The sequence below is a fragment of the Mesoplodon densirostris genome, chromosome X, assembly GCF_025265405.1.
Source record: "Mesoplodon densirostris isolate mMesDen1 chromosome X, mMesDen1 primary haplotype, whole genome shotgun sequence".
In the NCBI taxonomy this organism is placed as follows: domain Eukaryota; kingdom Metazoa; phylum Chordata; class Mammalia; order Artiodactyla; family Ziphiidae; genus Mesoplodon; species Mesoplodon densirostris.
Genome location: NC_082681.1, coordinates 116,961,576 through 116,975,912, shown reverse-complemented (window position 1 = coordinate 116,975,912; position 14,337 = coordinate 116,961,576). Strand labels below are relative to the sequence as shown.

At 38.7% G+C, this 14,337-nt stretch overlaps 1 protein-coding gene across 4 annotated transcripts in view; it reads right to left on the bottom strand.

The window, feature by feature from the left end:
• Positions 1-14,337, bottom strand: part of PCYT1B (phosphate cytidylyltransferase 1B, choline) — a 123,669-nt gene that overhangs the window by 9,684 nt on the left and 99,648 nt on the right. The window contains exon 8 of one of the 4 annotated variants that reach the window (XM_060086801.1): positions 8,136-8,249. The exons of 2 other annotated variants lie outside the window; for them this stretch is intronic. In XM_060086801.1, the coding sequence (XP_059942784.1) occupies positions 8,145-8,249 (105 nt within the window). In that variant the 3' untranslated portion in view covers positions 8,136-8,144. Of the gene's footprint in view, positions 1-8,135; positions 8,258-14,337 lie in introns of those variants that run through there. One more of the 4 variants, XM_060086802.1, reaches the window with a different exon arrangement.

The following is a 14,337-nucleotide window of genomic DNA, read 5'->3' as shown; positions in this document are numbered from 1 at the left end:
GCTTAAGTATTGCTGGGCTGTGCAGCTTCCCAGGTGTTCTGGCAAGGCTTTCTGGTTGGGTGGGGCTGGGAGCTTCACTCAGCAGTCAGTGGGGGTTAAAACTCAGCTCCCCTGGATGCGTGGGGACAGACTGGGCTCCAGGGCCAAAAATCTTTGTTTGAGGACCCAAATCAGACAGACTTGGACTCCACTGAGTTCCCAGGTCAGATGGCACCAATGACTAGACTCTGCAGATGGACAAAGTTCCTGGCTGGGGCTACTACTTGGGCACTGCACATAGGAACTTGGTCCGCCAAGATCAGAGTGCTGGTTGTGGCATGATGAGATTCTCAGTGGTCAAGTGCTTCAGATTCCTCTGCAGTCACCATGGGGTAAGACCAGAGATGGTGTCTCAAGAAAGAACCCACAGTGCTGGGAAAGCTGGATGTCCGTCTGGGCCTCTTTCGCCACTGGAGGAACCAGAGGCTCGGGGGAGATTTCTCCACGGTGCTGTGCTGGCCTAGGGTAGGAGCGGTGTGGTGAGCACGCAGCAGCTCCTCTTACACTTCTAATGCCACCTGTCTTGGTCTCTGTGGTGCAGGGGGTGCTTCAGCCTCACCCAAGTGTTCTAGGATTCTCTCAGTGGTGTCTTCTCTGTGAATAGCTGTTAGTTCTTCTTGTGAGGGAGAACAAAGTCAGGAATGACCTATGTTGCCATCTTGATGATGTCACTCCCCCAAGATTTTTGTTTTTAATTTGTAATGGCCAGTGTTGGTGAGGGTCAGGAAAAAGACTACACTCCTGTTACTGCTGGTGGAAGGGTAAAATAGTAGTGCCGTTCAGATGGGTAATTGGGCAATAGGCACAAAAACTTTCTTTCCTGAGGAGATAATCAGAGATGTACATTTGTGTACATGGACATTCATTGCAGTGTCAACAGACAAAACGTCAAACTCCCTAAACAGGTTAGAGAAATCTTGCACAACTCTGAGATTATACACTAAGCAGCTGATGAAAATCAAGTCCTTAAAGCATATTCAGTAATGTGAGAAAATGTTCATGAGCTATTGCAAAGTAAAAATGATTTTAGAATAGTATGTTCTGCATGAACCCAATTTTGTAAAAGGAAATATATACATGTAGATAGAAAAAAGATGGGGGCAGTACCCGCCAAATATTAGCAGTGACTACTCTGGGTGATGAGGCTAGAGGTGATTTTTAGTCTCTTTTATCATTTTCTTTACTTTCTAATAGTTCTACAATGAACATACCGTTTTTACCATCAAAAAAAGATACAGTACGAAGAAAGAAAGATAATTGAGGCAAGGAGATTAGGCCAAAGGGCATTGCAATAATGTCACAGGTAAGAAAATATTAAGGCCTCAGGCACAACATCAATTCCCCCGCAGTCATTTTCCCTTTTTAAGTGGTAGCCCATTACTTTTTAGGAGCTCAAATCTCCTCTAGCAGATACAAGAGAGATGACTTGCTGATCACTGAGATCCTTTCCAGATTTAAAACTCCATAATTCTACAAATACACTGATTATTCATCTTCCATTAAAGGCATTGATAATTATGCCAAAAGACATCCAAACCCCTCAAAATCAAACAGAAAAAAAATGCTGTAGTACAACAGCATTAATTTAGATCAAGCCCATTTATGAGACAAAATCAAATGCCAAAAGGATAGGGCGGCCTATTATTAATGGCAATGTGAAAAAAAATCCTTGAACTTCTAACAGGCATTTCTATTTTTAAATTTTTTTAAAATTTATTTTATTTTTGGCTGCGTTGGTCTTCGTTGCTGTGTGCAGGCTTTCTCTAGTTGTGGCGAGCAGGGGCTGCTCTTCATTGCGGTGCGCGGGCTTCTCATTGCGGTGGCTTCTCATGTTGTGAAGCATGGGCTCTAGGCATGTGGGCTTCAGTAGTTGTGGCACACGGGCTCAGTAGTTGTGGCTCACGGGCTCTAGAAAGCAGGCTCAGTAGTTGTGGCGCATGGGCTTAGTTGCTCCTCGGCATTTGGGATCTTCCCGGACCAGGGCTCGAACTCGTGTCCCTGGCATAGGCAGGCAGATTCTCAACCACTGTACCACCAGGGAAGCCCCTAGCAGGCATTTTTTAATACGTTTTTATTACTGTAATCTTTGAGTATATTTTTAGTGGCAGCCACTAGCCCTCCTGCTGTTAATGGATTGTCAGCATTTCCATTAGAAGCCCACTTTCTAAGGAATCTCCAACTTGTCTCCTACAGTTTGACTCAAGCTCATAACTGAATATTCTGCCTAAGGGAATGAAATTATTTGAACCCTTAATGATAAAATGCAGTATCCAGGCAAAACAACTATGGGTCTTGATTTGCAAGCTCTCTGATCTGTTTCTGGTACATTTTGAAGGGTGGTTCCCCTCCAAAGGAGCTGAATTGAATCAGGTCAGGAGACAGTTTGTAATGAGCTTCCTGGGAAGAAAAGCACTTTAGAAATATAAGAAATAATGAAGACCGTGGCATGGCATTTTCAAAGAGAAAAGACTGAATTTAAATTCAATCTTTTGCTGTATTAAGAGATTTCCATTTGTAAAGTTTTATCCCAAGAAAATAATCCCATTTATAGTCCTGTCCACATGAAAATAATTTTCTATTTCCCCTCCTACAATGTTTTCCCTTTTATTTTATTTTATTTATTTATTTGTTTCTGCTTTATAACAAAGTGAATCAGTCATACATATACATCTGTTCCCACATCCCTTCCCTCATGCACCTCCCTCCCTCCCACCCTCCCCATCCCACCCCTCCAGGTGGTCACAAAGCACCGAGCTGATCTCCCTGTGCTCTGCGGCTGCTTCCCACTATCTATCTACCTTACGTTTGGTACTGTATATATGTCCATGCCTCTCTTTTGCTTTGTCACAGCTTACCCTTCCCCCTCCCCATATCCTCAAGTCCATTCTCAAGTAGGTCTGTGTCTTTATTCCTGTTTTACCCCTAGGTTCTTCATGACATTTTTTTAAAATTCCATATATATGTGTTAGCATACGGTATTTGTCTTTCTCTTTCTGACTTACTTCACTCTGTATGACAGACTCTAGGTCTATCCACCTCATTACAAATAGCTCAGTTTCATTTCTTTTTATGGCTGAGTAATATTCCATTGTATATATGTGCCACATTTTCTTTATCCATTCATCCGATGATGGACACTTAGGTTGTTTCCAGCTCTGGGCTATTGTGAATAGAGCTGCAATGAACATTTTAGTCCATGTCTCTTTTTGAATTATGGTTTTCTCAGGGTATATGCCTAGTAGTGGGATTGCTGGATCATATGGTAGTTCTATTTTTAGTTTTTTAAGGAACCTCCATACTGTTCTCCATAGTGGCTGTACCAATTCACATTCCCACCAGCAGTGCAAGAGTGTTCCCTTTTCTCCACACCCTCTCCAACATTTGTTGTTTCTAGATTTTTTGATGATGGCCATTCTGACTGGTGTGAGATGATATCTCATTGTAGTTTTGATTTGCATTTCTCTAATGATTAAAGATGCTGAGCATTCTTTCATGTGTTTGTTGGCAGTCTGTATATCTTCTTTGGAGAAATGCCTATTTAAGTCTTCTGCCCATTTTTGGATTGGGTTGTTTGTTTTTTTGCTATTGAGCTGCATGAGCTGTTTATAAATTTTGGAGATTAATCCTTTGTCAGTTGCTTCATTTGCAAATATTTTCTCCCATTCTGAGGGTTGTCTTTTGGTCTTGTTTATGGTTTCCTTTGCTGTGCAAAAGCTTTGAAGTTTCATTAGGTCCCATTTGTTTATTTTTGTTTTTATTTCCATTACTCTAGGAGGTGGGTCCAAAAGGATCTTGCTGTGATTTATGTCATAGAGTGTTCTGCCTATGTTTTCCTCTAAGAGTTTGATAGTTTGTGGCCTTACATTTAGGTCTTTAATCCATTTTGAGCTTATTTTTGTGTATGGTGTTAGGGAGTGATCTAATCTCATACTTTTACATGTCCCTGTCCAGTTTTCCCAGCACCACTTATTGAAGAGGCTGTCCTTTCTCCACTGTACATTCCTGCCTCCTTTATCAAAGATAAGGTGACCATATGAGCGTGGGTTTACCTCTGGGCTTTCTATCCTGTTCCATTGATCTATCTTTCTGTTTTTGTGCCAGTACCACACTGTCTTGATTACTGTAGCTTTGTAGTATAGTCGGAAGTCAGGGAGCTTGATTCCTCCAGCTCTGTTTTTCGTTCTCAAGATTGCTTTGGCTATTCGGGGTGTTTTGTTTTTCCAAACAAATTTTGAAATTTTTTGTTCTAGTTCTGTGAAAAATGCCAGTGGTAGTTTGATAGGGATTGCATTGAATCTGTAGATTGCTTTGGGTAGTAGAGTCTTTTTCACAATATTGATTCTTCCAATCCAGGAACATGGTATGTCTCTCCATCTATTTGTGTCATCTTTAATTCATTTCATCAGTGTCTTATAATTTTCTGCATACAGGTCTTTTGTCTCCTTAGGTAGGTTTATTCCTAGATATTTTATTCTTTTTGTTGCAATGGTAAATGGGAGTGTTTTCTTGATTTCACTTTCAGATTTTTCATCATTAGTGTACAGGAATGCCAGAGATTTCTGTGCATTAATTTTGTATTCTGCTACACTTTACCAAATTCACTGATTAGCTTTAGTAGTTTTCTGGTAGCATCTTTAGGATTCTCTATGTATAGTATCATGTCATCTGCAAACAGTGACAGCTTTACTCCTTTTCCAATTTGGATTCCTTTTATTTTTTCTTCTTCTCTGATTGCTGTGGCTAAAACTTCCAAAACTAAGTTGAATAAGAGTGGTGAGACTGGGCAGCCTTGTCTTGTTCCTGATCTTAGTGGAAATGGTTTCAGTTTTTCACCATTGAGGATGATGTTGGCTGTGGGTTTGTCATATATGGCCTTTATTATGTTGAGGAAAGTTCCCTCTATGCCTGCTTTCTTGAGGGTTTTTATCATAAATGGGTGTTGAATTTTGTCGAAAGCTTTCTCTGCATCTATTGAGATGATCATATGGTTTTTATCCTTCAATTTGTTAATATGCTGTATCACGTTGATTGATTTCTTGCATTTCTGGAATAAAACCCACTTGATCATGGTGTATGATCCTTTTAATGTGCTGTTGGATTCTGTTTGCTAGTATTTTGTTGAGGATTTTTGCATCTATGTTCATCAGTGATATTGGCCTGTAGTTTTCTTTCTTTGTGACATCCTTGTCTGGTTTTGGTATCAAGGTGATGGTGGCCTCGTAGAATGAGTTTGGGAGTGTTCCTCCCTCTGCTATATTTTGGAAGAGTTTCAGAAGGATAGGTGTTAGCTCTTCTCTAAATGCTTGATAGAATTCGCCTGTGAAGCCATCTGGTCCTGGGCTTTTGTTTGTTGGAAGATTTTTTTTTATCACAGTTTCAATTTCAGTGCTTGTGATTGGTCTGTTCATATTTTCTATTTCTTCCTGATTCAGTCTTGGCAGGTTGTGCATTTCTAAGAATTTGTCCATTTCTTCCAGGTTGTCCATTTTATTGGCATAGAGTTGCTTGTAGTAATCTCTCATGATCTTTTGTATTTCTGCAGTAATCTCTCATGATCTTTTGTATTTCTGCAGTGTCAGTTGTTACTTCTCCTTTTTCATTTCTAATTCTATTGATTTGAGTCTTCTCCCTTTTTTTCTTGATGAGTGTGGCTAATGGTTTATCAATTTTGTTTATCTCCTCAAAGAACCAACTTTTAGTTTTATTGATCTTTGCTATTGTTTCCTTCATTTCTTTTTCATTTATTTCTGATTTGGTCTTTATGATTTCTTTCCTTCTAACTTTGGGGGTTTTTTGTTCTTCTTTCGCTAATTGCTTTAAGTGCAGGGTCAGGTTGTTTACTCGAGATGTTTCCTGTTTCTTAAGGTGGGATTGTATTGCTATAAACTTCCCCCCTTAGAACTGCTTTTGCTGCATCCCATAGGTTTTGGGTTGTCGTGTCTCCATTGTCATTTGTTTCTAGGTATTTTTTTTATTTCCTCTTTGATTTCTTCAGTGATCACTTCGTTATTAAGTAGTGTATTGTTTAGCCTCCATGTGTTTGTATTTTTTACAGATCTTTTCCTGTAATTGATATCTAGTCTCATAGCATTGTGGTCGGAAAGGATATTTGATACAATTTCAATTTTCTTAAATTTACCAAGGCTTGATTTGTGATCCAAGATATGATCTATCCTGGAGAATGTTCTATGAGCACTTGAGAAAAATGTGTATTCTGTTGTTTTCGGATGGAATGTCCTATAAATATCAATTAAGTCCATCTTGTTTAATGTATCATTTAAAGCTTGTGTTTCCTTATTTATTTTCATTTTGGATGATCTGTCCATTGGTGAAAGTGGGGTGTTAAAGTCCCCTACTATGAATGTGTTACTGTTGATTTCCCCTTTTATGGCTGTTAGTATTTGCCTTATGTATTGAGGTGCTCCTATGTTGGGTGCATATTTACAATTGTTATATCATCTTCTTGGAGCGATCCCTTGGTCATTATGTAGTGTCCTTCTTTGTCTCTTCTAATAGTCTTTATTTTAAAGTCTATTTTGTCTGATATGAGAATTGCTACTCCAGCTTTCTTTTGGTTTCCATTTGCATGGAATATCTTTTTCCATCCCCTCACTTTCAGTCTGTATGTGTCCCTAGGTCTGAAGTGGTTCTTTTGTAGACAGCATATATACAGGTCATGTTTTTGTATCCATTCAGCCAGTCTATATCTTTGGTTGGACCATTTAATGCATTTACATTCAAGGTAATTATCAATATGTATGTTCCTGTTACCATTTTCTTAATTGTTTTGGGTCTGTTATTGTAGGTCTTTTCCTTCCCTAGTGTTTCCTGCCTAGAGAAGTTCCTTTAGCATTTGTTGCAAAGGTGGTTTGGTGGTGCTGAATTCTCTTAGCTTCTGCTTATCTGTAAAGATTTTAATTTCTCTGTCAAATCTGAATGAGATCCTTGCTGGGTAGAGTAATTTTGGTTGTATGTTTTTCCCTTTCATCCCTTTAAATATGTCCTGCCACTCCATTCTGGCTTGCAGAGTTTCTGCTGAAAGATCAGCTGTTAACCTTATGGGGATTCCCTTGTATGTTATTTGTTATTTTTCCCTCACTGCTTTTAATATTTTTTTCTTTGTATTTAATTTTTGACAGTTCGATTAATATATGTCTTGGTGTGTTTCTCCTTGGATTTATCCTGTATGGCACTCTCTGTGCTTCCTGGCCTTGATTGACTATTTCTTTTCCCATATTAGGGAAGTTTTCAACTATAATCCTTCAAATACTTTCTCAGTTCCTTTTCCTCTTCTTCTTCTGGGACCCCTATAATTCGAATGTTGGTGTGTTTAATGTTGTCCCAGAAGTCTCTGAGAGTGCCCTCAATTCTTTTCATTCTTTTTTCTTTATTCTGCTCTGTGGTAGTTATTTCCACTACTTTATCTTCCAGGTCACTTATCTGTTCTTCTGCCTCAGTTATTCTGCTATTGATTCCTTCTAGAGAATTTTTCTTTTCATTTATTGTGTTGTTCATCTCTGTTTGTTTGCTCTTTAGTTCTTCTAGGTCCTTGTTAACTGTTTCTTGTATTTTCTCCATTCTATTTCCAAGATTTTGCATCATCTTTATTATCATTACTCTGAATTCTTATTCAGGTAGACTGTGTATTTCCTTTTCATTTGTTTGGTCTGTGGGTTTTTTACCTTGCTCCTTCATCTGCTGTTTCTCTATGTTCTCATTTTGCTTAACTTACTGTGTTTGGGGTCTCCTTTTTGCAAGTTGCAGGTTCATAATTCCTGTTGTTTTTGGTGTCTGCCCCCAGTGGGTAAGGTTGGTTCAGTGGGTTGTGTAGGCTTCCTGGTGGAGGGGGACTGGTGCCTGTGTTCTGGTGGATGAAGCTGTATCTTGTCTTTCTGGTGTGCAGGACCAAGTCTGGTGGTGTGTTTTGGGGTGTCTGTGAACTTATTATGATTTTAGGCAGCCTCTCTGCTAATGGGTGGGGTTGTGTTCCTGTCTTGCTAGTTGTTTGGCATGGGGTGTCCAGCACTGGAACTTGCTGGTCGTTGAGTGGAGTTGAGTCTTAGCATTGAGATGGAGATCTCTGGGACAACTCTCACCGATTCATATTACGTGGAGCCAGGAGGTCTCTGGTGGTCCAATGTCCTGAACTCGGCTCTCCCACTTCCAAGGCTGAGGCCTGACACCCGGCCGGAGCACCAAGACCCTGTCAGCTACATGACTCAGAAGAAAAGGGAGAAAAAAAAGAAAGAAAGAAAAAAAATAGAGTAAAATAAAATAAAATAAAAGTTATTAAAATAAAAAAATTAATATTTTTAAAATAAAAAAGTCATAAAAAAAGAAAAGCGCAACCAAACCAATAAACAAATCCATCAGTGATAACAAGTCCTAAAGGTAAACTAAGATCAACATATAAATCAGAAATTCGTCAGTCACATACAGCAAGCCCCAAGTCTACAGTTGCTCCCAAAGTCCACTGCCTCAATTTTGGGATGATTTGTTGTCTATTCAGGTATTCCACAGATGCAGGGTACTTCAAGTTGATTGTGGAGACTTAATCTGCTGCTCCTGAGGCTCCTGGGAGAAATTTCCCTTTCTCTTCTTTGTTCGCACAGCTCTTGGGGTTCAGCTTTGGATTTGGCCCCACCTCTGAATATCGGTCACCCTCTGGCATCTCTTCTTTGCCCAGACAGGAGGGGGTTAAAGTATCGGCTGATTAGGGGGCTCTGGCTTACTGAGGCTGGGGGGAGGGAGGGGTACAGAATGCAGGGTGAGCCTGTGGCGGCAGAGGCCAGCGTGACATTGCAACAGCCTGAGGTGTGCCGTGTGTTCCCCAGGACTTATTTTATAACTGAAATTTTGTACTTTTGACCCCCTTCACCCATTTTGCACCCCCCCACCCTCTGCCTTTCGCAACCACCAATCTGTTCTCTGTATCTGTGATCTCATTTTGCTGGATCATAGGTTTTTTTGTTGAGTTGTTTAAGCTTTATATATTTTTTAGATATTAACCCCTTATCAGATATGATTTGCAAATATTTTCTCCCATTTGGTAGGTTTCTTTTTCATTTGGTTGGTTTCCTTTGCTCTACAGAAGCTTTGTACTTTGGTGTAGTCCCATTTGTTTATTTTTGCTTTTGATGCCTTTGCTTTTGGTGTCAAATCCAACATATCATTGTGAAGACCAATGTCAAGGAGCCTACCACCTATGTTTTCTTGTAGGAGTTTTATGGGTTCAGGTATTACACTAAATTCTTTAATCCATTTTGAGTTAGCTTTTTGAGTATAGTGTAAGAGTGGTCCAGTTTTGTTCTCTTTGCATGTTGCTGTCCAGTTTTCCTAGCATCATTATTGCAGAGGCTGTCTTTTCCCCATTGTATATTCTTGCCTCCTTTGTCATAAATTGACCATATATGCATGGGTTTATTTCTGGGCTCCCTATTCTGTTCCATTGATATATGTGTCTGTTTTTTTTTTTTTTTTTTTCTGTACGTGGGCCTCTCACTGTTGTGGCCTCTCCCATTGCAGAGCACAGGCTCCGGACGCGCAGGCTCAGCAGCCATGGCTCACGGGCCTAGCAGCTCCGCGGCATGTGGGATCTTCCTGGACCAGGGTACAAACCTGTGTCCCCTGCATTGGCAGGCGGACTTTCAACCACTGCGCCACCAGGGAAGCCCTGTGTCTGTTTTTATGCCAACCCCACACTGTTTTGATTAGTATCACTTTGTAATATAGTGTGACATTAGGGCACACGATGTCTCCAGCTTTGGTCTTTTTTCTCAGGATTGCTTTAGCTATTTGGGATCTTAGGTAGTTCCATATGAATTTTAAGATTGTTTGTTCTATTTCTGTGAAAAATGCCATTGGAATTTTGATAGGGATTGCACTGAATCTGTAGATGGCTTTGGGTTGTATGAACATTTTAATAATGTTCTTCCAATCCATGAGTACAAAATGTCTTTCCATTTATTTGTGTCTTCAATTTCTTTCATCAACATCTTATAGTTTTCAGTGTACAGATCTTTCACCTGCTTGGTAAAATTTATTCCTATGTATTTTATTCTTTTTGATGCAATTGTAAATGGGATTGTTGTCTTAAGTTCTTTCTGACAGTTTTTATTAGTGTGTAGAAATGCAACAATTCTTGTATTTTGACTTTGTATCCTACAACTGAACTGAATTTATTATTTCTCACAGTTTTTTTGTGGAGTCTTTAGGGTTTCTTATATATAATATGTCATCAGCAAATAGTGAGTTTGCCCTTTCCAATTTGGATGCCTTTTTGTTTCTTTTTTTGCCTAATTGCTATGGCTAGGACGTCCAATACTATGTTAAATAGAAGTGAGAGGGGCATACTTGACTTGTTCCTGATATTAGAGGAAAAGATTTCAGCTTTTCATCGTTGAGTATAATGTTAACTGTGGCTTGTCATATATGGCTTTTATTATGTTGTTGAGGTACATTCCCCTCTATACCCTTTGTTGAGAGTTTTTAATCATACATGGATGTTGAATTTTGTCAAATGCTTTTTCAGTATCTATTGAGTAAGCACATAGTTTTTATTCTTCATTTTGTTAAAGTGGTATAACACATTGATTTGTGGATGTTGAACCATCCTTGCAGCTCTAGAATAAATCCCACTTATCATGCTGTATGATCCCTTTAATGTATTGTTGAATGTGGTTTGCTAATATTTTGTTGAGGATTTTTGTATCTGTATTCATCAGGGATATTTCCCTGGTAGTGTTCCTTCCTTTTTTTTTTTTTTTTTTTTTTTTCTTTCTGGGAGACTTTGAACATGATCAGTATTCTTTAAATGTTTGAGAGAATTCACCAGTAATGCCATCTGGTTGTGGACTTCTGTTGGGTGGGTTTTTGTTTTTTGTTTTCTTTAGCTTATAACAGAAATTTATTTCTCACAGTTCTGGAGGTTGAAAAGTCCAAGATCAAGGTGCCAGTATGATCGAGTGAGGAGCCTCTTCCTGTTCATAGCCTTCTTGTGTCCCTACGTGGTGACAGGAGGCAAGGGAGTTCTCTGGGGTCTATTTTATATGGGTATTAATTTCATTTATGAGGGCTCTGCCCTCATGACCTACTCACCTCTCAAAGGCCCCATCTGCTAATACCATCTCATTGGGCATTAAGATCTCAACATATGAAATTGGGGGGGAGGGGCAAAAATGCTCAGACCATAGGAAGTAGTATGTGAAACTTTATATATTTATATATATATATATAATATAATTATTTTAATTGAAGTATAGTTCATTTACAATGTTGTGTTAGTTTCAGGTGTACAGCACAGTGATTCAGATATATATACATACATATACATTCTTTTTCAGATTCTTTTCCCTTATAGGTGATTATAAAATATTGAGTGTAGTTTCCTGTGCTATACAGTAGGTCCTTGTTGGTTATCTATTTTATATATAGTAGTGTGTATATATTAATCCCAAGGAGGTTTTTGAATGACTAGTTCTATCTCCTTACTAGTAATTGGTCTGTTTGGATTTTCCATTTCTTCACAATTCAGTCTCAGTAGGCTGTATGTTTCTAGGAATTTATCCATTTCTTCTAGGTTGTCAAATTTGTTGGTGTATAATTGTTCATAGTAGTCTCTTATCCTTTGTATTTCTGTGGTGTCAGTTGTAATGTCTCCTTTGTGAGTTGTAATTTTGTTGTTTTGAGTCCTCTTTCTTTTCTTGATGAGTGTAGCTTAAGGTCTGTCAATTTTGTTTTCAAAGAACCAGCTCTTAGTTTTGTTGATCTTAACTACTGTCTTTTTAATCTGTATTTCATTTATTTCTGTTCTGGTCTTTATTTCCTTCCTTTGGGCTTCCTGTATTATTCTTTTCCTAGTTCATGGCATGTAAAGTTACATTGTTTGAGGATTTTTTTTTGTTGTTTCTTGATGTTGGCATTTATTGATACAAACTTTCCTCTTAGAACTGCTTTTGCTGCATCCCATAAGTTTGGGTATATTGTATTTCCATTTTTATTTGTCTCAAGGTATTTTTTGACTTCTCTTTTGACTTCTCTTTTGATATCTTCTTTGACTCATTGGTTGTTCAGTAGCATGCTGTTTAATTCCCACAAATTTGTGAATTTTCCAGTTTTTTTCTCGTAATCCATTTCTGGTTTCATACCATTGTAGTTAGAAAAGTGCTTGATATGATTTCAGTCTTTTTAAATGTGTTAAGACTTCTTTTGTGGCCTAACATATGATCTCTCCTGGATAATATTTCATGTGCACTTGAAAGAATGTACTGATATATTCCATTGCTTTTGGATGGACTGCTGTATGTATCAACTCCATCTGATATGTCATTTACAGCTGAATATCTGTACTGACTGGATGATCTATCCATTGATGAAAGTAGTGTTTTAAATCCCCCTACTATTACTCTATTGTTGTGTTTCCTTTTTTAGGTCTGTTAATACACTTTGGTGCTCCTGTGTTGGGTGCATAAATATTTACATGTTATATCCTATTGTTTGATTGACCCCTTGTTCACTATATAATGCTTTTGTCTCTTATTACCATCTTTGTTTTAAAGTCTATTTTGTCTTAGTTACCCCAGCTTTCTTTTGGTTTCCATTTGCATAGAATATTTTTTTCCAACCCTTCCCTTAAGTCTGTGTCCTTACATCTGAAGTGAGTGTCTTGTAGGCAGCATGTAGATGTGTTTTTTATCCATTCAGATACTCTGACTTTTAATTGGAAAATTTAAATCATTTTCATTTAAAGTAATTATTGATAGGTATGTAAATATTGCCATTTTGTTAATTGTTTTCTGGCTGTTTTCTAGTTCCTCTGTTGCTTTCTGCTCTCTTCCTTTGTGATTTGATGACTTTCTTTAGTGTGTGCTTAGATTCCTTTATCTTTTGGTATCTACGATAGGTTTTTACTTTGTAGTTACCATGAGGCTTACACATAAAAAATGTATATAACAGTCTGTTTCAAGTTGATAAAAACTTAAGTTTGAGCACATTCTAAATCTCTACATTTTTACTCTCCCTCCTAACCCCTGCCAGATGTCTGACACTTTCGATGTCACCTTTTACATCTTTTAATCTCTTGTATCCCTTAATTATTGTAGTTATAGTTATTTTTACTCACTTATAAAGCTAGTATGAAGGTCTTTACCTTCATACTAGCTTTATAAGTGATTAATCCATCACCTTTATAACATTAGATTATTCTTAGTTTTGCTACATATTTATATTTACCAGTGAGATTTAAACTTTCATATGTTTTCCTATTAATAATTAGCACCCTTTCTTTTCAGCTTAAAGACGTCCCTCTAACATTTCTCCTAAGGCTGGTTTTGTGGTGATGAGCTCCTTTAGCCTTTTCTTGTCTCCTTCAATTCTGAGTGACAACCTTCACCAGTAGAGTATTCTTCGTTGTGAGTTTTTTCTTTCAGCACTTTGACTATATCATGCCATTTCCTTCTGGCCTGTAAAGTTTCTGCTGAAAATGTGCTGATAGTTTTATGGGGGTTCCCTTATACATGACAGGTTTTCCTCTTGCTGCTTTTAAGATTCTCTCCTTGTCTTTAATTTCTGACAATTTAATTATAATGTGTCTTTCAGTTCATCTTATTTGGAACTCCGTTTGCTTCCTGGATCTGGGTCTCTGTTTTCTTCCCAAGGTTAGGGAAGTTTTCAGCCACTATGTCTTCAAGTAAGTTTTCTGCCCCTTTCTCTCTTGCTTCTCCTCTGGGACCCGTATAATATGAATTTTGGTTGGCTTGATATTGTCCCATAAGCTCCTTAAGCAATTTTCACTTTTTTTCATTCTTTTTTCTTTTTGCTGCTCTGATTGGGGTGAGTTTCACAGCCCTGACTTCACATTCACTGATCTTCAGCTTCATCTAGTCTGCTGTTGAATCCCTCTAGTGTATTTTTCAGTTCAGTTATTGTCCCTTTCTGGTAGCTATTGGTGACCCGGTGTGAGGCAGAAGGGGAGCAGAGATGGCATCTACTGGCCTCTGTCTTTGGAGTACACTTCAGTAGGTCCCTAGATGTGTGCCAAACCATAAAAGTCTGTCCCTTAGGGGGCTTCCCTGGTGGCGCAGTGGTTGAGAGTCCGCCTGCCGATGCAGGGGACACGGGTTCGTGCCCCAGTCCAGGAAGATCCCACATGCTGCAGAGTGGCTGGGCCCGTGAGCCATGGCCGCTGAGCCTGTGCATCCGGAGCCTGTGCTCCACAACGGGAGAGGCCACAACAGTGAGAGGCCCATGTACCACAAAAAAAAAAAAAGTCTGTCCCTTAGGCCATAGCTCCAGGACAAG